This window comes from Serinus canaria, chromosome Z (genome assembly GCF_022539315.1).
Source record: "Serinus canaria isolate serCan28SL12 chromosome Z, serCan2020, whole genome shotgun sequence".
NCBI lineage: Eukaryota > Metazoa > Chordata > Aves > Passeriformes > Fringillidae > Serinus > Serinus canaria.
The window spans coordinates 75,075,899-75,098,135 of record NC_066343.1 but is presented as its reverse complement, the minus strand read 5'-3'; the positions used below and the strand labels follow the sequence as shown (position 1 = coordinate 75,098,135).

At 55.1% G+C, this 22,237-nt stretch overlaps 3 protein-coding genes across 6 annotated transcripts in view; 1 reads left to right on the top strand and 2 right to left on the bottom strand.

Moving 5' to 3' along the window:
• Positions 1-6: 6 nt before the first annotated feature.
• Positions 7-6,343, bottom strand: ELAC1 (elaC ribonuclease Z 1). 3 transcript variants are annotated; one of them, XM_050986705.1, is made up of 4 exons: positions 6,190-6,343; positions 3,818-3,989; positions 2,067-2,534; positions 7-1,366 (listed from the first exon to the last, which is right to left on the bottom strand). In XM_050986705.1, the coding sequence occupies exons 2-4, from the start codon at positions 3,972-3,974 to the stop codon at positions 927-929; spliced, it is 1,065 nt and encodes a 354-aa protein (XP_050842662.1). In that variant the 5' UTR covers positions 3,975-3,989; positions 6,190-6,343; the 3' UTR covers positions 7-926. The 3 variants fall into 3 exon arrangements, with proteins under 3 accessions (XP_050842662.1, XP_050842661.1, XP_050842663.1); XM_050986704.1 differs by having other exon boundaries at positions 3,818-4,050; positions 6,190-6,201; XM_050986706.1 differs by lacking the exon at positions 6,190-6,343 and having other exon boundaries at positions 7-243; positions 901-1,366; positions 3,818-5,720.
• Positions 6,344-7,721: 1,378 nt separating this feature from the next.
• ME2 (malic enzyme 2) overlaps positions 7,722-22,237 on the bottom strand; it is a 34,947-nt gene continuing 20,431 nt past the window's right edge. For both annotated transcript variants that reach the window (XM_050986702.1, XM_050986703.1), the window contains exons 8-16: positions 22,043-22,152; positions 21,836-21,933; positions 20,892-21,005; positions 20,690-20,804; positions 19,673-19,815; positions 15,365-15,467; positions 14,653-14,723; positions 14,002-14,100; positions 7,722-13,028 (exon numbers count right to left, since the gene is read on the bottom strand). In XM_050986702.1, the coding sequence (XP_050842659.1) occupies positions 12,879-13,028; positions 14,002-14,100; positions 14,653-14,723; positions 15,365-15,467; positions 19,673-19,815; positions 20,690-20,804; positions 20,892-21,005; positions 21,836-21,933; positions 22,043-22,152 (1,003 nt within the window). In that variant the 3' untranslated portion in view covers positions 7,722-12,878. The remainder of the gene's footprint in view (positions 13,029-14,001; positions 14,101-14,652; positions 14,724-15,364; positions 15,468-19,672; positions 19,816-20,689; positions 20,805-20,891; positions 21,006-21,835; positions 21,934-22,042; positions 22,153-22,237) is intronic.
• LOC127061098 (uncharacterized) lies at positions 8,062-10,952 on the top strand. Its single transcript, XM_050987378.1, has 5 exons — positions 8,062-8,078; positions 8,171-8,276; positions 9,063-9,123; positions 9,571-9,739; positions 10,104-10,952. The coding sequence occupies exons 1-5, from the start codon at positions 8,062-8,064 to the stop codon at positions 10,600-10,602; spliced, it is 852 nt and encodes a 283-aa protein (XP_050843335.1). The 3' UTR covers positions 10,603-10,952.

Sequence of the window (22,237 nt, the reverse complement as noted above, 5' to 3'; positions counted from 1 at the left end):
CCTGAGTTCTCACAGTTTCACTGGGATCTCTGTGGTCACAAAGTCCTCGTTTTCCACTGTTTCACCGGGATCTCTGTGGTCACAAAGTCCTCGTTTTCCACTGTCTAACTGGGATCTCTGTGGTCACAAAGTTCTCGTTTTCCACTGTGTAACCGGGATCTCTGTGGTCACAAAGTCCTCGTTTTCCACTGTGTAACTGGGATCCTCTTATGAACTCCTGAGTTCTCACAGTTTCACTGGGATCTCTGTGGTCACAAAATCCTTGGTTTTGACTTTTCCATTGGGGTTTCTGTGGTCACAAATCCTGAGTTTTCACTTTTTAATCGCGATCTCTATTTTCACAAAGTCCTTTGTTTTCACTTTTTCATTGGGATATTGTCATGAAATCCTGAGTTTTCACTTTTTCATCAAGATCTCTGTGGTCATGAAGTCCTTGGTTTTCACTGCTTCATAGGGATCTCATGATGAAGTCCTCAGTTATCACTGTTTCATTGGGATCTCTGTGGTCAGAAAGTCCTCGTTTTTCACTGTTTCACTGGGATCTCATGATGAAGCCCTTGTTTTTCACTGTTTCACTGGGATCTCATGACGAAGTTCTTTTTTTCCAGTTTCTCACTTGGATCTCATGATGAAGCCCTTGTTTTTCAGTTTCTCACTGGGATCTCATGACGAAGTCTTTGTTTTTCAGTTTCTCACTGGGATCTCATGATGAAGTCCTTGTTTTTCAGTTTCTCACTGGGATCTCATTCTAAAGCCCTTGTTTTCCAGTTTCTCACTGGGATCTCATGACGAAGTCTGTTTTTCAGTTTCTCACTGGGATCTCATGATGAAGCCCTTGTTTTCCAGTTTCTCACTGGGATCTCATGATGAAGCCTTCAGTTCTCACTGTTTCACCAGGACCTCTGTGGTCACAAAGTCCTCGTTTTTCAGTTTTTCATGGGGATCTCGATGGTCATGAAGTCCTGGGCCAGAGTCACCTCCTGGCCGCCCATGACGGCCTGGGCCTCCCTCTGGAGGCTGCCGAGGTGCTCGGGCCGGTACCGCTGGCTGAAGTGGGTCAGCACCAGCCGCCGGGCGCGGCATTCCCGGGCGAAGCGCGCGGCCGCACCGGGGGTGCTGTGCCCGCGCTCGCGCGCCTTGTCCTGCTGGCTGTCCTCCAGCGTGGCCTCGTGCACCAGCAGGTCAGCCTGGCAGCAGAGGCGCTGGGCGGCGGGCCCCACGGGCCCCGAGCAGTCGCCCAGGACGCAGACCTTCCTGCCGGGCACGGGCGGGCCCAGCACGGCCGCGGGCTGCACCGTCACGCCGCTGCTCAGGACGACGGCGCGGCCGCTCTTCAGCTCCCCGTACAAGGGGCCCGGTGGGACTCCTGCCAGGGAAAGGCAAAACAGCCCCTAAGTGCTGCACCAGTCACGTTGTTAGAGCAGTGTTAGCTTTGGAAAACACCACCTGAGGTGTGCCGGATGTACAGCTGGCTCACCGGATAAAAACACAACCTCAGTATACAAATCGATTGGTATTTCAGACTTTTCGTGCAAGTTAAGAGCTTGTAACCTTAGCAGGAAGTGTGTTTGAAGAAAACCATGGAATCCTAGAACAGCTTGGGTTGGAAGGCACCTCAAAGTTAATCCTGCTATGGGCAGGGACACCTTCCACCGTCCCAGGGTGCTCCAGCCCGGGCTTGGAAACTTCCAGGGATGGGGCAGCCATAGGGAAACTGCTCAGGGAATCTATATCAAAAACCCCAATTATATTGCTCCTATTAAAGTCAAGAAAATCATGCAAATACACTGGCCATATGTTTTCCCGAAAGCTACGCTGAGCTGTTTAAACTTTGGCACCTGAACTTGTCAGCTGCTGCCAGCATGAAAGTGGTCTGTGACATTCCCTGGCACCGGTGTCACACCCCGGTTCAGAGTGCAGCTTGGAGCTCAGCTGCCAAAACGCCTTCGACAGAAAACTGAGCTAAAACAGGCTACGGAGAGAGACAGCAGCTTGGGTTTGCTAGAACATGCAGGAAGGTGGTCATAAAGGAAGTAAAAAGGGGAAAAATAAGTAAAAGTAGCTACCAAGCTCCTCCAGTGTCTGCACTTGGAGCTTCCCGGGCCGGGGCTTCTCTTCCAGCACGAAGCCGAAGGAGGGCACGCGGTGGAAGAGGCGGAAGGCGCGCACAGACAGCTCCTCGTCCTCCAGCAGCAAGTAGGAGTCTGTTCCTGCATCCAGCTCCAGAACTCGCCCTGGAGGCGCCCGGGCGAGCCCCTCGCCTCGGTCCCAGCCAGAAAAGTCCCTGAATTCTTCTGGGGGGCACTGGTCCCGCGTGGGGACCAGCTCGTGGACGGAGTAGGGGAGGAGGGACTGGCAGTGGGACAGCTCCAGGCTCCTCCAGAGGAAGCTCCGCAGCCCCAGGGGCCCGTAAATATCAATGGGGACCACGCTGGCATCAGGGCTTCTCTGGAGGCTGAGCGTGCACAGCAGCCCAGGAAGGCCAAAAATGTGGTCGCCGTGAAGGTGAGTGATGAAAATCTTGGTAATCTTGGCTGTTGAACAGAACAGGAAAAGACAAAGCCAGGAAAAGACAGGAAAATAAACAATGTTACAACTCAGAAATGACGGCTGCTTGGCAAGATGTTTGAAACAAGCGGGGAGGGAAATTAAAACCAGCGCTTAACAGACAAATCCCAACCCAAAAGGAATTTCTTTCCCCATCCCTTCCCCACAAGGAAGATTTTGGCCTGACAGGCCAAGAAGAGGCTGCAGAGATGCAAGGTTTAGCTCCTCCTGAGCCAAGCATTCCACAAGCATGGAATGGGCCTGGCTGGTGACATCTGCCATGTGAAATGCAAGGAAGTGCTAGGAAGCATTTGAGCTTCAGCCTTACAGAAAAACTGCAGACTAACGAGGAATTTGTGTGGCTCCTTCTAGCCCATGAAATGAACAAAATTAAAAATAACCAAAACCAAACCAGCAGGTAGTTTTGACTTCAAAGTTTTTTAAGAGGCAAGAACCACGCCACTGCTGACTGGTGTTGTTTAAAGCAAGAAAAAAAAATTGCTCTGTAAATGTCTGGGCTTTCTTGGGTGCCTGGGCTGTCTGGCCCCGGCTGGGTCCTGCCCTCGCTGGGTCAGAAGAGCCCAGAACTCTCTCGTTGCAGACACAAGTCCTTTAACCAGGCTGCCTCTGTCCCTGCTGAACTCCCATTTCCACAGAGCCAGCCATTTCCTCCAGCACCTGCTGGGACAGAGCCACAGGAATGACAGAATCTCCTTCTTCTGTTTTAAGATGATTTCAGTAAACAATTCCATAGAAATTACTCCATCTACCTGACATTAAATTCCCTGGTAGGTTTTGGAGAAGCAGGACCTTGTATTTCTGTTTGTAACTGACAATTCATTCTTTGGGGGAGAGAAGTCAGCTCTGGCCACTGAGGACTGTGGAAGCACAGTGGCTATGACAGTGAGGTGAGCTTTATTCCCGATTTATTTGCCAAAAGGTGAAAGTTACCCCCAGTACACACAGCCTCGCTTGAAAAGAGACATTTACCCCCAGGCAGGCTCACCGCAGGTTTGTCGAGAGCTGCCTCCAGACAAACAACAAACGAACCGTTCCTGTTTTGAGCTGCTCTGCGGGCCGCTTTGACGCTGCCGAGCCCGATGAGTTAATTCCGACGGTGTGCGGGAGGCAGCTCCGAGCCGAGGGGCGGTCAGAGATGGCTGCGGAGCAGGTTGGGCAGCCCCGCCCAAGGCAGCCCCGCCGGCGCTCCCTGCCCTGCCCTGCCCTGCCGGCACCCGAAACGTCCCTCCCTCACCCGAAGGGCACGGACCTGCTCGCAGGTGGCTCTTCATGAGCTGTGTCTGCGTGCCCTCGCCGCAGTCGAAGAGCCAGCACTGCCCTCCCCTGCGCAGCACCAGCGCCGAGGCCCCGCGGGACGGGCACGGGAAGGCGGAGCCCGTGCCCAGGAAAGTGATCTCCAGGGACATCCCGGGAGGCGACACCTGGAACAGGAACAGCTGGAAATCGGAGCAGGTGGAACACAGAACACACCCCAGGTGCCTGCTGGAACACAGAACACACCCCAGGTGCCTGCTGGAACACAGAACACACCCCAGGTGCCTGCTGGAACACAGAACAGAGAACACAGAGCAGGTGCCTGCTGGAACACAGAACAGAGAGCAGGTGCCTGCTGGAACACAGGTGCCAGGCTCTGTGACAGGGACAGGACCCAGAGCACGGCTGGAGCTGTGCCAGGGAGGGTTAGTTTGGGTATCAGGGAAAGGGTCTCCCCCAGAGGGTGCTGGCACTGCCCAGGCTCCCCAGGGATGGGCACGGCCCCGAGGCTGCCAGAGCTCCAGGAGCCTTTGGACAGCGCTGCCAGGGATGCCCAGGGTGGGATTGCTGGGGGTCTGTGCAGGGCAGGAACTGGAATGGGTGATCCTGGTGGGTCCCTTCCAACTCAGGGTATTCTGGGATTTGATGTATTTGTGCAGGGAAATCAACAAACATTTTTGTTTGAAGGGAAGGCATCCTCCACAGTTCAGTGTGAGGATAAAATTCCCTTTCCCTTAAAACATAAAAGTACAACCTGCCTAGAGCAGGATATGACTTTCAGACAACACATTATTTAAAAGCAGAGATTTCCTTCTTATGTCCTGGAAGACTGCAAACACACAGCCCAAGCACAAGACCCATGTGGAATCCCAGGGAAAACAGCCCCATCCAGTTGGAACAGCTCTAAGCTCTAACCCCACCCAGCAAACAAATAAATAAATAATTTACTTCCTCTGAGCTCTGTTTAAATGTTGAGTTTTCCTGTGAGAGGTTTCCTCTAGGAGCTTTTCAGGGTGAGTTTCACCGAGCAGTCTCTGCTGACATTTCAGCGGGCAGCCCGGAGATTCAGAGGGGGAAGGGTCCCTTCCCCCAGAGCCCCTCACGAGAGGCAGGGCTGCCCCGAGGGCAGAGGCCAGGGAAAGCTGTTCCACCCCACACCTGTGCCCCAGCTGCTGCTGTGTCTGTGGTGGTGCCTGCCTGACAGCCTGGCTGGTCGGCACAGACAGCCCACTGCTCTCCCACCTCACAGACTGGGCTTCCTCCAGCCCCAGCCATCCCACAGTTCGCCCCTGCCTTCTTTTCAGAAGGGTTTAATATTTCAGGTGCCTTAACATCTTCAGGTATCTTTCAAAATAATTTCTCAAGATCAGTTGTTTTTAGAGAAGTTCCCACAACCTCCCAGTTTTTGTTCCCTGGGAGGGTGGGCAGGCCCTGGCCCAGGGTGCCCAGAGCAGCTGTGGCTGCCCCTGGATCCCTGGCAGTGCCCAAGGCCAGGCTGGATGGGGCTTGGAGCAGCCTGGGACAGTGGAAGGTGTCCCTGCCCATGGCAGTGTATTGGACTGGGTGGGCTTTGAGGACCCTCAAACACAAAGCATTCCAGAATTCTGGAATTCCAGAAGAAAGCACTTCCTTCCCAGGTGGGCTTGCAGGGTCCTCCCAAGCACGCCAAGGTGCAGTCTGAACTTGGGGGCTCGGGGGCAGCCGCGATTCGTGTCCATCTCAAACCAAATGCAGAAATAATCACTTTGCAAATGCAGATAATTCCATTTTCATTTTCCTCAGTGCAAAATCATGGGATCATGCAAGGATTGAATGGTTTGGGTTGGAAGGAACCTTGAAAATAATTGTACTACAACCCCCTGCCATGGGCAGGGACACCTTCCACTGTCCCAGGCTGCTCCAAGCTCTGCCCAGCCTGGCCTTGGGCACTGCCAGGGATCCAGGGGCAGCCACAGCTGCTCTGGGCACCCTGGGCCAGGGCCTGCCCACCCTCCCAGCCAGCAATTCCTCATTCCCAAGATCCCATCTGTGCCTGCCCTCTGGCCCTGGGAAGCCATTCCCTGGCTGCTGTCCCTCCATGCCTTGTGCCCAGTGCCTGTGCAGCTCTCCTGGAGCCCCTGGAGGCCAGCCCGCTCCCAGCTCTCCCTTTCGGCCCGGGCAGGGCTCCCAGCTCTCCCTTTCGGCCCGCCCGCTCCGAGCTCCCCTCAGCCGGCCCCGGCTCCTCCCGCGCTTCCGGCCCGGGGCCCGGCGGGGACACGGGGACACCGGGATGGACAGTGGGGGCCCGGCCCCGCTCCCGACCCGCCCCAGCCCCCGGCCCGGCCCCGGTTCCAGCCCGGCTGGGTCCCGGCCCGGTCCCGGCCTTACCTCCCGGGCGCGTCGGGCGGGCGGGGCCGTGAGCAGAGCCCGCCCTGCGGCTGAGGGGAGCGCGGGGCGGTCACGCCTTGGGACCCGCTGGATCGGAGAGAACGAGCGCTGGAGCGGCACCGGGACAGGGATCAACCCCTGATCAACCCCGGCTGGGGGTGAGCAGAGGGAGCAGCCCTGGGAGACGGACCTGGGGGTGCTGTGGGTGAGAGCTGGACCGGCCCCAGCCTGAACCCCCTGCCCTGGGCTGATCCCCCAGTGTGGGCAGCAGGGCAGGGGGGATTGTGCCCCTGTGCCCCTGGGCTCAGGTGAGACCCCACCTGCAGAGCTGCCCCAGCCCTGGCTCCAACAGCACAAGGACCTGGAGCTGCTGTGTAAAAAAGCCACCGGGGCTAGCTTCTGAGCCGTATAGCTGATAAGGTCAGAGCGCCCCAGGCAAGTAGCCTTAAGGCCGGGTATCTCAGCTCTCCGGGGGCTGAGTGCCCCAGCCCGAACTACTGCACAGCCGTGACCACCTCAGCAAGCTCGGTGATTGTCAGCTCTTAGAGATATCAGCTCTTTTATGGTTTCAGATCTTGAGCTTGCCAGGGGCTTTGGCTGGTCGTGGCTTTCAGAAGAGCCACGGAGGAGAGAGGGAGAAGGCAGGCATCAGAGCATTCCACGAGGGTTTATTCTGAGGGGTTCATGAAGGGTCCGAATGCAGCTCTTCCCACAAAATGGGCCAAGACAGACCCTTTTATAGGGTTAGGGGGGCTTGGAAACTGACCAGTTGTAGGGGTTAGGGAAACTAGCCTATGGGGTCACAGAGAGATAAGCAGGCCTGGAGGACCAGAGTGAAGACTCCTGGTTCAATTCCTATGACCCAGCACATTCTTATCTCTGAGCATTTCTCCATGGGGCCATAGCTGGCCCCGTGCCTGCTACACTGCTGGAGCCAGTGCAGAGGAGGGCACGGAGATGCTGCCAGGGCTGGAGCCCCTCTGCTCTGGAGCCAGCCTGGCCCAGCTGGGGCTGTTCCCCTGCACAAGAGAAGGCTCCAGGGACACCTCAGAGCCCCTGCCAGGGCCTCCAGGGGCTCCAGGAGAGCTGCACAGGCACTGGGCACAAGGCATGGAGGGACAGCAGCCAGGGAATGGCTTCCCAGGGCCAGAGGGCAGGCACAGATGGGATCTTGGGAATGAGGAATTGCTGGCTGGGAGGGTGGGCAGGCCCTGGCCCAGGGTGCCCAGAGCAGCTGTGGCTGCCCCTGGATCCCTGGGAGTGCCCAAGGCCAGGCTGGACAGGGCTTGGAGCAGCCTGGGACAGTGGAAGGTGTCCCTGCCCATGGCAGAGGGTGGCACTGGATGGTTGTTTAGGTTCCCTTCCAACTCAAACCATCTTCTGATTGCATGATTCTAGGAAAAGACCTTAAAGATCATCACATGCAATCATTTACAGAGCCCTTTGGCAAAGGGACATTTCCCAGTCCTGAACAGATCCAGCACTTTTGGGTTTTGTTTTTTCTCAGAATAAAAAGATCAGGTACAACTTAGGCAAAGGGAATGCATTTTACTAAGAAAATAGAAGACTAGAACACACATTTCAATAGAGTTACAACGTTATAAAGTAGGAAGAAACCCGAACCACTTCACATTTTACACACAGTTTTAGTTTCAGCTGAGCAATGACCCTCCCAGGCACAGCCAACCCCACACAGATCAGGCTGGAACTGTTCTCACAGGCGCCCCAGCAGGCTCACATTGATTTGCATAAGGTAGATATGTTTAAGATAGAAATAAATGCAGGTTATTTTGCTGTTTTGTTGACAAGGCAGCCATCTTTAGTCCTAAGAGTATTTTCATTCCCATGAGGAAGGGTCTGGCTGAAGAACGGATGAGCCGAAGCCGATGGTAGGTGGAGAGCAGAGCTCAGTCTGGGCCAGCCTGAGTTTGGGGAGCACCACCTGCCAGCTCGGGACCTGGTGACAAACCTCCTCCTCCAGCTGCAGCCCCCGGTGCCACGGGCGAGTCCTGCCATCCCACGGAGAGCGGGAGGCGCGGGGGGAAGCGCTCGGAGCCGTGCTGGATCGTCCCACGGGAGCACGCACGGTTAGTCAGGTGTGCCCTCAGCAGCAGCAGCTGAGGGGCTTTGCCCAAATTCAGCTGCCAGGCCAGTGCAGCAGAGCTTTGCTCGGCATCTCCTCCTCCCGTGTAACACCAGTCCCTGCCCGCCGCCCGCGGCTGTTACCGAACGGGGCAGCATTCGGATCGTCCCGAGGGCAGAAACGACGGTGGCTCGTCCTGCTGGAAGCACTCGCAGTGAGACTGCAGCCCCGGCTGCTCTCACACTCATCTGAGCTGCAGACAGCTCTGCAGGGATGGCAGAGGGGCTCAGCTCTGCCCCTCTGCAGCCAGCCCCAGCTGCTCTCACTGATCTGAGCCACACACAGCTCTGCGGGACTGCAGAGGGGCTCAGCTCTGCGGGCCGACAGAGGGGCTCAGCTCTGCGGGCCGACAGAGGGGCTCAGCTCTGCGGGACCGCAGAGGGGCTCAGCTCTGTGGGAGTGCAGAGGGGCTCAGCTCTGTGGGAGTGCAGAGGGGCTCAGCTCTGTGGGAGTGCAGAGGGGCTCAGCTCTGTGGGAGTGCAGAGGGGCTCAGCTCTGTGGGAGTGCAGAGGGGCTCAGCTCTGTGGGAGTGCAGAGGGGCTCAGCTCTGTGGGACCAGCAGAGGAACTGCAGAGGAGCTCAGCTCTGTGGGACCAGCAGAGGAACTGCAGAGGAGCTCAGCTCTGCCCCTCTGCAGCCAAACCAAACCAGCCGGGACTGCCGGGGCCGGAGTCAGCTGAACTGAAACCTGGGCGGGAGCTGTACAATAGTGATCCCCACTCTCCCACAGGAACAGTCACCACGGAGGGCTGCTAACGAGAAACTAAAAGGTGTATCGTTCATCTTGGCAGGTACTACCAGAGGAGTGTGACAAGAGTTACTTTATCCCCGTAAAACAGCGTGCTGGAAACAACAGTACAAGAGGAAGACACGCACCGACCACAGGAAACCTGTTACACACCACTCTGCAGGTAAAGTGTCACTTGGTTTGAAGCTTGGAAAACGAACACAACAGATCAGGATGCATCACTGTCCACAAATGTAACCCAGAACTAGTGCTACGCGTCACACTGGGGGTTTAAAATGTATCAGACACAACATTTTAATCATCTCCCTCTACGTGTCACCTTGGCAGCAGGGCAGAGGCTTCAGGAACACACAGACCTTTGCAAAGCCTTTGAACAAAACCAAGATATTTTATGAAGAAAGGCTGTGCTTCCTTAGATACCTTTACTCTCCCCTAAACACTCCTACAGGTTGCTGCCAAGAGGCTCAGTCCTGCTCCTGCTGATTTTAAGGAAGCAAGGATTGGACAAATCCTGGAAGACTGACCTCGGCCAAGTTCCTGATCCTCCCAGAAGGGCTCTGCATACCCCAAGGGGACACGGGAGACAGTCTTTTACAAAATCATCTGGAGGGCAAGTCACGGGAGCTGTGTGACAAGCTACAACACTGGTGGTCCTTTAGGTGACGTATTTTTTAACTCACACTATGTAACATGACAAAATGCATCCTGGTGACACCTGTTTCCCTTTGCATACTGTCTAAGAGAATTTTCTGTACAGATAAAGACCAGAAAATATTTTGAGTAAACCAGCAAACAGAAAAAATCGTGTTAAGTAGAATATGAAAAAGGAAACTGGTTCCTTACTAGCCAGCAAGATTAGCAGTTGTAATTAGTTCAAGGATTAATTGTACCTGAAGGAAAACTGAACATGAATCTATGTATCTTAAAATCCTATGTAAGAAAAAAAAAATTCTGGAGAAGATGAAAGCAAGAGTGAAATGGACTTAAAACTCTGTGAGCTGACAGGTTACCTGTTGCCAACAGGAAACAACGGCTGCACGTGGAAGGGAAAATCCCAGCACGTCCACACTGCAGGCTGCAGAGGATCCAGAGCCGGGCAGACAGAGCCCAGGAGGCCGTGCTGGCTCAGGTCCGGCTGGCACCTCCCAGCTGGGCAGGGGACAGAGCCAGCCACACCTCCAGCACAGCCCGGGGCTGCTCTGACAGCTCTGCTGGGGACTGCCGTTCTCACCTCTGCGGCGGGATTTCCAGAATCCCTGTGCAGGAGCGTTTGTGCTGGGGAAATCCCGCCGCCGGCCAGCTCTCGGCAGCGCCTGCCGGCACAGGCGGTGCCAGGGCGGGCGAGGGCTGCTCAGAGCACCGAGCTCCTGAGCCGGACCGGGCAGGGGCTCCTCGGGGAACGGGATCGCTCCTGCCCCCAGCAGGGCCCTGCTGCCTCCCCAGGCCACGGCTCTTCCCGAGCGCCAAGGGCCACTGGCTATGGACAGCAGCTGCAATCCTGGGAACAAAGCAATCAGGCTGAAGGGGTGGATCCCTGCTTCCTAAGGCAGAGCTGGGGAGTGGATCCCCCGCCTCTGTGATCACTCTCGGCTGGGCCGGGAGATCAGTGCATTTTGGGTGTTTCTGTCACTCGTCTGTCTAACAGGCTGCTGGCAGGAGGGAGGAAGCGTGTGTTCCCAGCACTCCGGAATCCAGTGGTGCAGAACTCCACTGGCACAATACAACAGGCTTCAGATAGAGCTGGATTTTCAGAAGGCAAAAATAATTCATACGTTGAATAAATAATTTCTTTTTCAGTAAGATGACTAATTTAAATACGATACAAACAAGGCATAGCAAAAATAGATGAAAAAAGCACTCTTTGTAAAAACATCCTATGTGTGTGTGTGTGTTGGTGTCTTTTGTACATTCACTTGCAAGTGCAAGCTCCTGCCCGTGTGCATGTCAGCACTCAGCAGTGAAGCACTTCGAGCCCCACCACACAACACTTTACCACAGCTTGAACACCACGGTTTTTTCCCCACATCACTCTTTTCTGTGTTTATATAATCAGTCTTCTTTGCCCTCACAGGCAGCACCTTCCCAAGGTTTACTGTTCTTTGTAGGAATACAACTTTAGAGCCAGAGATCAGGCTGTAGGTGCCTGAGGGGGTACTGAGACCATTCTAACCCTGCTCTGTTCTGGCCTGTTCTGTGGAGACTGCGTTTTCCTGTGTAACTGAGGACAGGAGGGCAGTGCTTGTTGCCATGGGTATATCCTGAGCAAGCTTTGCTTTCTCTCTCTGGATGCTGTCTGCCAGGGCAGCCCTGCTGGCACATCCATCTATTTATTTACTCCTGCCCTTCTCCTGCCTTGCTGCAGCAAACTGGGGCAGCCTGGTATCCTTGTTTCTGCTCCTGGCAGGTGGCTGTTGCCGGGGCAGGGAGCACAGGTGGGGCAGCCACAGGCTGTGACACCCCTGGCTGTCCCTGCCTGTCCCCGTGCGCTGACCAGGGCCCTTGGGCCTCGCTCCGAGGCAGCTGCGGGAGGCTACACTGTGGCATCTGCAGCAAACGTGCAGCACTACCCCTGGCCAGGAAAAGCTCGGCTGGGAGCTCCTGCTGTCAGACAGGGACCCTGCCAAAGCAGGCCTGTCAGGGCAGCAGCTGGAGTGAGCAGCACTGCACCTTTGGGTGCAGCACTCAGGCTGCAGAGCGAGCGGGACCGAGCCCTCAGGGAACGTCCAGCAGACTCGTGTGAACAGCTGCCTGACAACATTCCTGCTCCTGCCCTGCCAGCACTCGGAACCAGCACTGCCCACGGGGTGCTGCTTCCAGCTGAGCCCACTTTGCAGCTTTCGAGTCAGCACGCGAGTCTTTTTGCCAGAACAAGGGAGAAAACAACCTGGCTTAAATGAAACAGAATCTTGAAAAAAATTAATTTTTTTTTAAAATAAAGATCCTTTGGTACATCATTTTGCAGTCCATTGCTTAAAATCTCCTAGTAAAATCTCTAAAAAGATTTCCATAAATTACTTCAAGTCCTACTTCTACCCAATAAAATTTGCTCTTTGACAGCACGGCTTTGTTTTTAAAAGCTGTTAAGTGATCAGTATTATTTTCAGGCTTCCCAAGGCCAATTTGAACTAGCTCACATTTTTCCTGAGAACAGATTTCACGGAGTGATGAAAACAAAGCTGCAAACTTTGCTGCAGACTCCACACATGTACATCTCGCTGCTCCTCAAGGAAACAGCAGCCAATGCCACAAGGATGTCTGGACATGGGCATCTTTAAACATTAAACAAAACAGAAGGCCCATCAGACTCTCAAAGCTGTCTTTAACTGCCCTTTTGTATTTTCTACAAGTGGTCTCCCTTGATGTCACAGCTAATGCAGTGTGACAACACTTGGACAATTAGAAGACTGATTATTAAAGGCAGAAATAAATAATTCTGGAGATCAGCAGTGATGAGAGAGCTACAGTTTATCATCAAATGCATGTAGTTAAAATATCACTAATGGAATTCTCCGGTGTGGTGCTGGCTCTAGGCTAGAAATGCAATGTTACTGTTTAAATTAACTTTGGAGGGCTCTCTCATCCCTGTGGCAGATGCCGTCATCCGTACAGTTTATCAGGTACTTGGGAGAAATCAGGTGAAAAACAGGGCGTGAGGGGGGGGAAACAAAAAAAAAGGCAACGAAATGAGCGCAAATAAATTAGAGGAGTCAAAGATCATGATTACAGTTGGTCAGAGGAGGGAGGGAGGGGATCCCTGCAGAGTAGCGGCGCTGCCTGAGGAGCGGGCGCGGGGCTGTGTCAGTGCACCTTGGACTCGGGCCAGTCGTACACGTCGGGCATGAAGGACTCGTACTCGTAGCTCCAGACCTTGGAGCGGATGTAGCGGTTCTTGTCGGCCGGCTCGGGGTAGTGGAAGGCCATGTTGTTGGCATACAGGAACTCCATCACCTGGGGAGGGGGAACAGCACGGCTCGCAGCGCCCGCCACTCCCCGCAGCGAGGGCAGCGCGCACGGCGGGAAATGCACCGCAAAGGAACAGCTTCGGCACCAGGGAGGGGGCATCCTGCGCCTGGCAAGGGCACTGCCAGGCAGAGACAGGCACAGAACCTGCTGACAGGCAAAGGGGCTGCAGCCTGAGTAAGTGGTGCTTACAGCTTCTACCCGTTAGATCAATAAAAAGGTGCCTGCTTGCCTTGTGGGCAAGGCAGAGCTGCCCATCAAACCATGCATGGACAGAGCAGAGCTGCCCATCAAACCATGCAGGGACAGAGCAGAGCTGCCAATGAAACCATGCATGGACAGAGCAGAGCTGCCCATCAAACCATGCATGGGTAGAGCAGAGCTGCCCATCAAACCATGCAGGGACAGAGCAGAGGTGCCAATGAAACCATGCAGGGACAGAGCAGAGCTATCAATGCCCATCAAACCATGCAGGGACAGAGCAGAGCTATCAGTGAAACCATGCAGGGACAGAGCAGAGGTGCCAATGAAACCATGCAGGGACAGAGCAGAGCTATCAATGCCCATCAAACCATGCATGGCTGTGCAGACCAAGATGAGAAGTAAATATAAACAGTGTTTAGAAACACAATAAATGGCTTTTGCTTAATTCACACTGAATCATGCAGAGTCCTTTGTCTTCTCTCCTCAGCACCTCAGTGTCTTTATATCCCCACATGCCTTAGCTGGATCTCAAAGCTGAATTTCAGGAATTAGAGGGGCGTAGTTTTGGCCCATCGTGGCTGCCAAGCTGAAGCATCCAACAAAGAGAAGGTTTTTATCCATTTCTCTTATTGCAGACACAAAGAACCGGGTGTTGCCCGAGCACCTCATACTCAAGGGTCACACTCTGTGCAACTCAGCAGGTTAATGTACACATAAACCACTTTTACTGCAGTGCAATTTTATATTTCACACTCACCTTGACAGCAATATAAATAGAAACTTCCCTGATATTGGACAGTGGAGGATAAAGTCTTCCTTGTGCAAGCTCTTCATCTGTCAACTGTTCTGCCAATGCCTGAGTGAGAGAAACAAACACTTTTTATTTACTGCCCCCCAGATGTGACTAATAACGTGCCAGGAGACCTGAGAGAATCAAGCTGCAGTGCTCTTAGCACCAGAGTGCTCCCAAAGCACTGGAGTGAGGCACTCAGGATCTCAGCATTTCAGTCTGAGGAACTGAGAATCAGCACTGGCTGCGAGCATTTAGCACAACAAACTCTGGTATTCTGGGGCATGAATCCCCCAGAGCCACAGAGCCAGCTGCAGAACCCAGGGCAGGGCAGGGCAGGGCAGGGCAGGGCAGGGCAGGGCAGGGCAGGGGACAGCCCTGCTGTCACAGTAACTCACACAGGGACACACTTGCTACTCCATCACAACTGCAATGGAACCTGATTCTTGGCACAACTTTGTTCGGTCAAAACATGATTTTATTTTTCCCCACTGTGGAGGCACAAGCCAACAGAAACCAAACAGGAAACCACTGTGCTTCACCAGGATTTGAGAAAAGTGCCCATCAAGCAATCCCTGTTGTGTCAGAAGCCACAGCCTGCTCTGCTCCCAGGGTTACCTTGGCAGCCTCCAGGAAAACCTTATCGCTGATGTGCCGGACGCTGCTGAGGATCACAGCCAGAGCCACGCCTACGAGAAATCACTGCCAGTTAGGGCCACTTCACTGTCAACCTGCAGCCTGCTGCCAGGAGCTGCCAGCCATCCTCTGCACACTCTGACAGAGCCATGGCGTGGGTTAAAGGTCACCTCCTCCCACCCCTGCCTCAGCCCGAGCACCTTCCACCCTCACAGCACCGCTACCATGGTGCAGCCATGGCCACAGCAGGTGGCTTCCAGAAGGGCTGGAGCTCAGCAGCTCAGGGAGCTGGGCAAGGCACAGGAACATCCCCAGTGCTGCTTTTCCACCCGCCTTGTACAGATACAACTGCAAGAACCATTAACTCTGAGAGTTATTAACATAACTGCAAGCGCATATTAACATCTATTTTCTCCTTTTCTCCCCAAACAAGCAGCAGAACCCAAAGCCTTTCATAACACCCATCTGTTTTCTCAGCGACGTCCAGCTGGGTCTGCTCACTGCGGATGCATGTGCCCCCCACCCAGCCTGGACTGATTTTCTGTCACCCAGCCACTCACTTCTCCAAGCTCTCAAACGCTGGCAACACCTCTGCACGCTGCTCCACTGCCTGTGCCTCTGCAGCAAGGGAGCCCAAGGAAGGGTGCAGGCAGCCCAGCCTTGGAGATTAAAGGGTGACAGTTTCATTTCTTACCTGGGAAGATGTAAGCGTTGTTTCCTTGGCCTGGTTTGAAGGTCCTCCCATCCTTCAGAGTGACCAGCTCGAAGGGGCTGCCGCTGGCAAACAGGCACCGGCCCTGGCGGGAGGAAGGGTGGGAGGAAGGGTTGGTGGGCAGCTGGGCAGGAACGGAGTTGGGTGCCACTGAGAGCCAGGGGCCACAGGGACATGGGCAGAGAGCCAGGAGCCACAGGGATATGGGCACTGAGAGCCAGGAGCCACAGGGGACATGGGCACTGAGAGCCAGGAGCCACAGGGGACATGGGCACTGAGAGCCAGGAGCCACAGGGGACATGGGCACTGAGAGCTAGGGGACACAGGGGACATGGGCACTGAGAGCCAGGGGACACAGGGGACATGGGCACTGAGAGCCAGGGGACACAGGGGACATGGGCAGTGAGAGCCAGGGGACACAGGGGACATGGGCAGTGAGAGCCAGGGGACACAGGGACATGGGCAGTGAGAGCCAAGGGCCACAGGGACATAGGCACTGACCACCGTGGTCTGAGGAGGGGAGTGGGGCACTGATCACCCGCTTAGAGGGACACACAAAGCTCTCCTGTGTTAACCCTTAACAGCACCACTGCAGTGCTGCTGTGTTAACCCTGTGCAGCACCCTGTGCAGGATGCAGTGCCGCTGTGCTAACCCTGTGCAGGATGCAGTGCTGCTGTGTTAACCCTGTGCAGGATGCAGTGCTGCTGCGCTAACCCTGTGCAGGATGCAGTGCTGCTGCGCTAACCCTGTGCAGGATGCAGTGCTGCTGTGCAGGATGCAGTGCTGCTGTGCAGGATGCAGTGCTGCTGTGCAGGATGCAGTGCTGATGTGCTAACCCTGTGCAGGATGCAGTGCTGCTGCGCTAACCCTGTGCAGGATGCAGTGCTGCTGTGCAGGATGCAGTGCTGCTGTGCAGGATGCAGTGCTGATGTGCTAACCCTGTGCAGGATGCAGTGCTGCTGTGCAGGATGCAGTGCTGCTGTGCAGGATGCAGTGCTGATGTGCTAACCCTGTGCAGGATGCAGTGCTGCTGTGCAGGATGCAGTGCTGCTGCGTTAACCCTGTGCAGGATGCAGTGCTGCTGCATTAACCCTGTGCAGCACCACTGCCACAGGGACCCTGCAGACTCATGAGTAATGGCCACTGCCAGAGCAAGCTGGAGCACAAGGAAAGGTCCCTTTCTCCCTGGAGGGTGTGGGGTAGAGGGAGGAACTGCTGTGTCAGCCTGCTGCTGCTGCTGAGGGCAATCCGAGCAGGGAATAATGCGGTTTGCTTATCCTTCCTTTGGAAAGGATTTCAATTTGCACTAGATATCAAAACGTATCTGAGTGTGAACCACACCCTCTAGATAAATGCCTCTCTTCTCAAGCAGTAAAGCCACTGAAAACAAAAAACATCTTGACTTTCTTTGAGTAACAGGTTTAGGACATGAGTTTAGAACCTTTAAGGCTCCCCAGGACGACTGTGCTTGAAAACAAATTGCCAAAGAGGCTGAAGGCTCTGGAACTGTGTTTGGATGTCGGGGCACACCCACGACAAGAGCCTTTTTGTGGAGGAGCAGAGCAGATGGGTGCAGGAGAGGACAGGACCAAAAGACAAAGCAAATGACAAGGCAGCAGAAGCCCTCAGAACAGGCAGGGGCATCCACAGCCTTTTACAGGTGCCATCTAGTGGGAAACAAATGAGGAACGAAAGGTTAGGATGGTGTCTTTGTTTCTTTGCTGCCTCCAGCGCAGCCTGAGTCACCCAGCCAGGACCAGGCTGTCCCGAGGCCTGGGGACACACGGGGGGACAGCTCTGATCCCTAACAGCCTGACAAATTGCATTAGCTACGCGACACAGCCAGTGAGGCTGGAGATTTCCAGAGAACCACACAATAGCCAGGGCTCTGGAGTCCATTTCCTAGGTAATTACTGCGCCTTGAAGGGAAAATACGTTCTGAAGGGCAAGCTGATGTGCAGCTGAGGACATTTCAGAGAACCAAAGAGCATCGTGAGAACAGACAGCTGGGCTGCAGCAAAGTTTAAAGAGACACAAACATTGCAGAATTTATGGGTAAGGACTGGAACAATACACCAGATCATTTACTAACCAGCAGTGCTTAATTGCCCTAATAACCCTCATGTACAAGGAACTGGGAACGTGGAGAATCATCAATACAAGAGAAAGGGATCCAACACAGGAAAAACCCCAAAGATCTCCTCTCCACTGGGCTCCAATTTTGCAAACAGCATGGTGCTGTCCCAGCTCCTGACCCCAGGGAGCCTGTGCCCCTGGCAGGGACAGCCACGCTGAGGGCCAGCTCCTTGGGGCTCAGCACTCAGCCGTGGCAAACTCAGCCCCCTGCCCTAAAACATCTCTTCATCCGCTGATATTCCAGAAGAACTGCAAGCAAAAACTAGGCTGGTCCCCCTCTGACTGCTCCTGGCCTCCTTCAGCTAGAGGTGGCAGCAGGTTTTACATTTATTTATGCCAACTGAAGTCCTGGTTGCACAGCTAACTCCTGTTTACCTTCTATCCAAGATACTGGAATTTATAAACTGAAGCACTGCCCAGCTCTCTGTTTGGTTAACGCAAGGCATCTGAGAGAGATTAAACCACCTCAATTTAAAAGTGTGTCCAGGGCAGGGAATGGAGCTGGGAAGGGGCTGGAGCCCCAGGAGGGGCTGAGGGAGCTGGGAAGGGGCTGAGCCTGGAGAAAAGGAGGCTCAGGGGGGACCTTGTGGCTCTGCACAGCTCCTGACAGGAGGGGACAGCGGGGGGGTCAGGCTGTGCTCCAGGGAACTGGGACAGGAGGAGAGGGAATGGCCAGGGGAGGTTGGACAATAGGGAAAATTGCTAAAGGGCTGTGCAGCCCTGGCCCAGCTGCCCAGGGCAGCAATGGAGTCTCCATTCCTGTAGGGATTGAAAAGCCATGTGCATGTGGCACATGGGGACATGGGACACTGGTGGCCTTGGCAGAGCTGGGGAATGGTTGGACTTGATGGCCTTGGAGGGCTTTTCCAGCCCAGATGATCCTACTGATAAGAGATAAGATCCAGACTTTGTCCAGAGGCCGCTGCTGCAGGGCTCCTCTGGGCTGCAGATCTCTGGGGCAGCAGTTCCCTGAGCTGACAGCCCCAGGAATGTGGGACAGAGTCCGGGTGTCAGATGGGGACAGCGGAGTGCCACCCTCACAGGGTGACACTGCCACTGCTGGGGCTGTGATGCTGAGCCCCGTGGGCAGTGCAAGGGAGGAACTCAGTCTGCAGCAGGAGACAAGGAAAGCTCTCCTGCTTTCCTTGTCTCCTGCTGCAGACTGAACTCCACCCCTTTTCACACACCAGCCACTGAACCCACCCCTTTTCACACACCAGCCACTTGATTTGGGACTGTATTACAGTAAGAGAAATAGAAAAGAATGAGTGCTCTCAAGAGTTGCAGCCCTGGAGCCTGCAGGCAGGGGCTGAGGCCAGCTCAGAGATCCAGCAGCTGCAGGACAGCACCAGCAGCCAGCTCAGGGACCCCAGCAGCCAGCTCAGGGATCCCAGCAGCCAGCTCAGGGATCCCAGGGCCCTGCTGTTTCTGCCCCACCTCTCTCCCCTGGGCTCCCTGGAGAGGCCACCAGCCTGGCACAAAAACCTGCACAAGGTGGCACAAGACTGGCCAAAAGACTGGCTTCATAAAGGCAAGCCAGGGTTAGGAGGTGCTGTTGGGATAATGGTAGAGCTGTTAAGGAAAACCAGCCCAAACCCTGAGTGCCAGCCCCAGGGGAGGGCGCAGAGCCAGGTGCGTTTGCTCCTGGCTGACTCACTGCAGCGCCTGGTGGTGCCAGGGTGTGACACAGCCGCTGTGGCGGGGACAGGGGCCACCCCTGCCCGGGCAGCACAGGGCCCCAGGGGTCACTGCTGGTGGCACCTGCGGGACAGTGCAAGCCCAGCTCCTGCCCTGCTCCAAGGACTCTCCCAGCCATCACACTGCAAAGCTTGCACTGAGTCTCTGCGGCGAGGCCAGCAGGCTCCATTAAAACACAAAACAATTAAAAAGAGCGCTGGGAAACAAGAGTTAATTGATCACAGCCATGTAACAGTCCTGCAGGTCATCCTCTTAAAAAAGCAGTAACAAGACTCAGGCTACTTTGGGCTTTGCAAAACGTTGTCACCCACAAACCCAGACCTCTTTTCCAACCACGCCCATCTGCTTTTGCCAGGAGGTGAGGACGAGCTGCGCTCTCACCCCCCTGAGCCCAAGCAGTGAGAGGACAACCCGAGCTCAGGCAGAGCCAGCAGGGCAGCCCCGGGCTCACCCACCTCTGTCAGCGTGTAGGCCTCCTCTGCCGTGCACTCGGCCTTGGCCGTGGGGTTGCTCAGGGCAAATATGATGGGTCGCTCGTTGATGGCAGCCATGGTTCTGAGCACGTCCTGGGTGAAGAGACGCCCTGCCCCAGCCACTCCTGGGGGACGGGGCCACACACAAAACTACAGTCAAGGCTGGCTGCCCCGGGCAGGGACAGCCACCCCCCCAGCCCTCCAGCCTCCCCCGGGGCACGGCTCCTCTGAGCTGGAGATGGAGAGCAGGCGCTGCTTCTGGCTGGCCGACACTGACAGCTTCCACAGCAACACCCAGAGTGTGTGCTCCAGAAGCCTACTTCACACTGTTTTTTGGTATTGATGAGAACAAAGAACTCGGTCCTGGGTAAGTAAGCAAGAGGGAATTCCAGGTGCTTTGGGGATGATTCATCCCGGCTGGGTGCTAGCTGTGCAACGCACACCCGACACTGGCGCTCCTGACCACACCCAAACCCAGAGGTACGAACACACAGCTACGATGGATTTGTGCAGTGCCTACAAGCTCCAGGGTACTCAACCAAAAAACCCTCTCCTTTTCCAAATAAACTGCGTGCCAAGGAAACTGCAGACAGGCAGGAAACGCCTGTAATCCTGTCTGCTCTCTGCAGAGAGCCACAGCTCTAAGTGAGTACCTACAGATGTCAGCGACCTCAGAGGTGCTGGTGGCCTGCAGCACGGAACTGCTGCTTCCAGCTGTGCTGCTGGCAGAGTCTGACCACAGGGGGTGGCTGCAGAGGGTCAGAGAACACCCCAACAGCTTGAGTTCTTGCAGAAAACATGGAGGTTGTGGCTGCTCTCTGTCACTAAGAACACAAGGCTCAGAAGGAGCACCACAGCTCAGTGTACTTTCAAGTAGAAAACTGACCTCACACTTCCATCTTACTTACATCAGCAGACGGCTGTCACCAAGCTCCCCAGAGCCCTGAAGCAAATTAAAGGCAGTGAGAAGGCAGGTTACAGGAAAATGAGCTCACTGACCGATGATAGCAGAAGGCCGAAGTTCATCCACTGCCTCTACAAAGGTCTTTGGTATGTGCTCGGGGGGCTTGTGTGCAAATGGCTCCTGGTGGGAATCCGCCTTCTGCTCTCGGCCCTGCAGGGAAAGCGTTGGTTCCTCCTGTGAGGGAGGGGACGGCAGTGCTCACCTGTGCTGGGGGACTCCAGGTGTGCCACACCCTACCTGGACCAGCAGGCCATGCTTGTCAAACATCCATATGCTCCTGGAGGCCTCCTCCTGGGAAACACCGCTCTCCATCATGGCCATGACAATGAGGTTGGCGATGCCCAGGGCGGCCTGGCGAGGGAAAGGACTCGGGTTTGTGACAGGGCACAGAGGAGCTCTGCCATCAGAGCCAGAGAACCCCCAGAGAGCCCGCTCTGAGACACAGGAGTGTTTCCCTGTGCGGGGCAGCCCCCAGGACAGCAGGGGCGGCTCTCCAGGGGCTGTGAGCTGGGCCAGACAGAATGCTCAGCCCTCCTGACACCAAGCCAACCCGTGCTGTGTGCTCCCAGCCTGGCTCCTGCCCCAGGCAGGGCTGGAGAGGGCAGCGGGAGGCTGTGCTGGCCCCTGCCCCCTCCCTGGCAGGAGAAGTGAGGCAGAGCAGGGCTCAGAGCAGCACCAGCCAATTACTGCCACCAGCGCCTTTGCCCAGATGGAGAACTTCTCAGATAATTAAGTCATTTTGTCAGCACCACAGGAGCAATTGTGCTGATGCACTGAGAGGCGCAGGGCTGCTCCTGGCACTGCAGCACCAGGAGCTGGTGCCTGCTGCAAACTGCATCAATCACCTTGCTGAGAAGCGCTCCCTGTACTTCCCTCCGGTGCTATAAAAATCAACAAGATGGTCTCACTACACCACGGTTTTATGGTGAGTTTCCCTTCAAATACACACAGGTCCCTGGTGCTTTCGTCAAGGCCACACAGGGAAATGAAGGATGTGAGTCCCTGCAAATGTTAGACACCTTTCACACATTCCTGTCTAGGCAGAGTCCTTTCTGCTAACGCATTTCAGCTGGCCTTATATGAGAAGTTCTGCAGTGGAGTTCAGAGAAGGCAAACCTCCAGCATGAGAAAATACTAATTTTAAATATCTCCTGCTGCTCTGAGCCCTTAGGAGGACTCACCTCTCCCGCTCCAAGGAACAGCACTCTCTGGTCTGTGAGTGGTTTCCCAGTGGCTTTCTGGGCTGCCAGCAGTCCTGCCAAGGCCACTGAGGCTGTCCCTGTGAGAGCAGAGCAAATCTGAGGGCAGATGAACACATCCACATGGCAGGCTGTGGCTTTGGGAAGAGTTCCTGCAGGGATATTCAGGAACACAAACCAAGGCTGTACCTTGGATGTCGTCATTGAAGGTACAGTACTTCTCTCTGTACTTCCTCAGGAACCGGAAAGCATTGTGGTTCCCAAAGTCCTCAAACTGGATGAGCGTGTTCTGGCCATACCTACGGGAGATGACAAACACCCCCATCACTGGCCAGAGGCAGAGCAGAGCAGCAGAGCCTGCACCCCCCCTTTATCTGTGGCAGC

Bases quoted from the DNA above. Each gene is read 5' to 3' on its own strand.
- LOC127061098 (XM_050987378.1), top strand. The intron at 9,124-9,570 runs GTACTACCAGAG...GCTGATTTTAAG, and splicing joins TGTATCGTTCATCTTGGCAG to GAAGCAAGGATTGGACAAAT. The intron at 9,740-10,103 runs GTGACGTATTTT...TGTTGCCAACAG, and splicing joins CAACACTGGTGGTCCTTTAG to GAAACAACGGCTGCACGTGG.
- ELAC1 (XM_050986705.1), bottom strand. From the start codon at position 3,974: ATGTCCCTGGAGATCACTTTCCTGGGCACGGGCTCCGCCTTCCCGTGC. The intron at 2,535-3,817 runs GTCCGTGCCCTT...TCTGTTCAACAG, and splicing joins GAAGAGCCACCTGCGAGCAG to CCAAGATTACCAAGATTTTC. The intron at 1,367-2,066 runs GTAGCTACTTTT...TTTCCCTGGCAG, and splicing joins GCAGACACTGGAGGAGCTTG to GAGTCCCACCGGGCCCCTTG.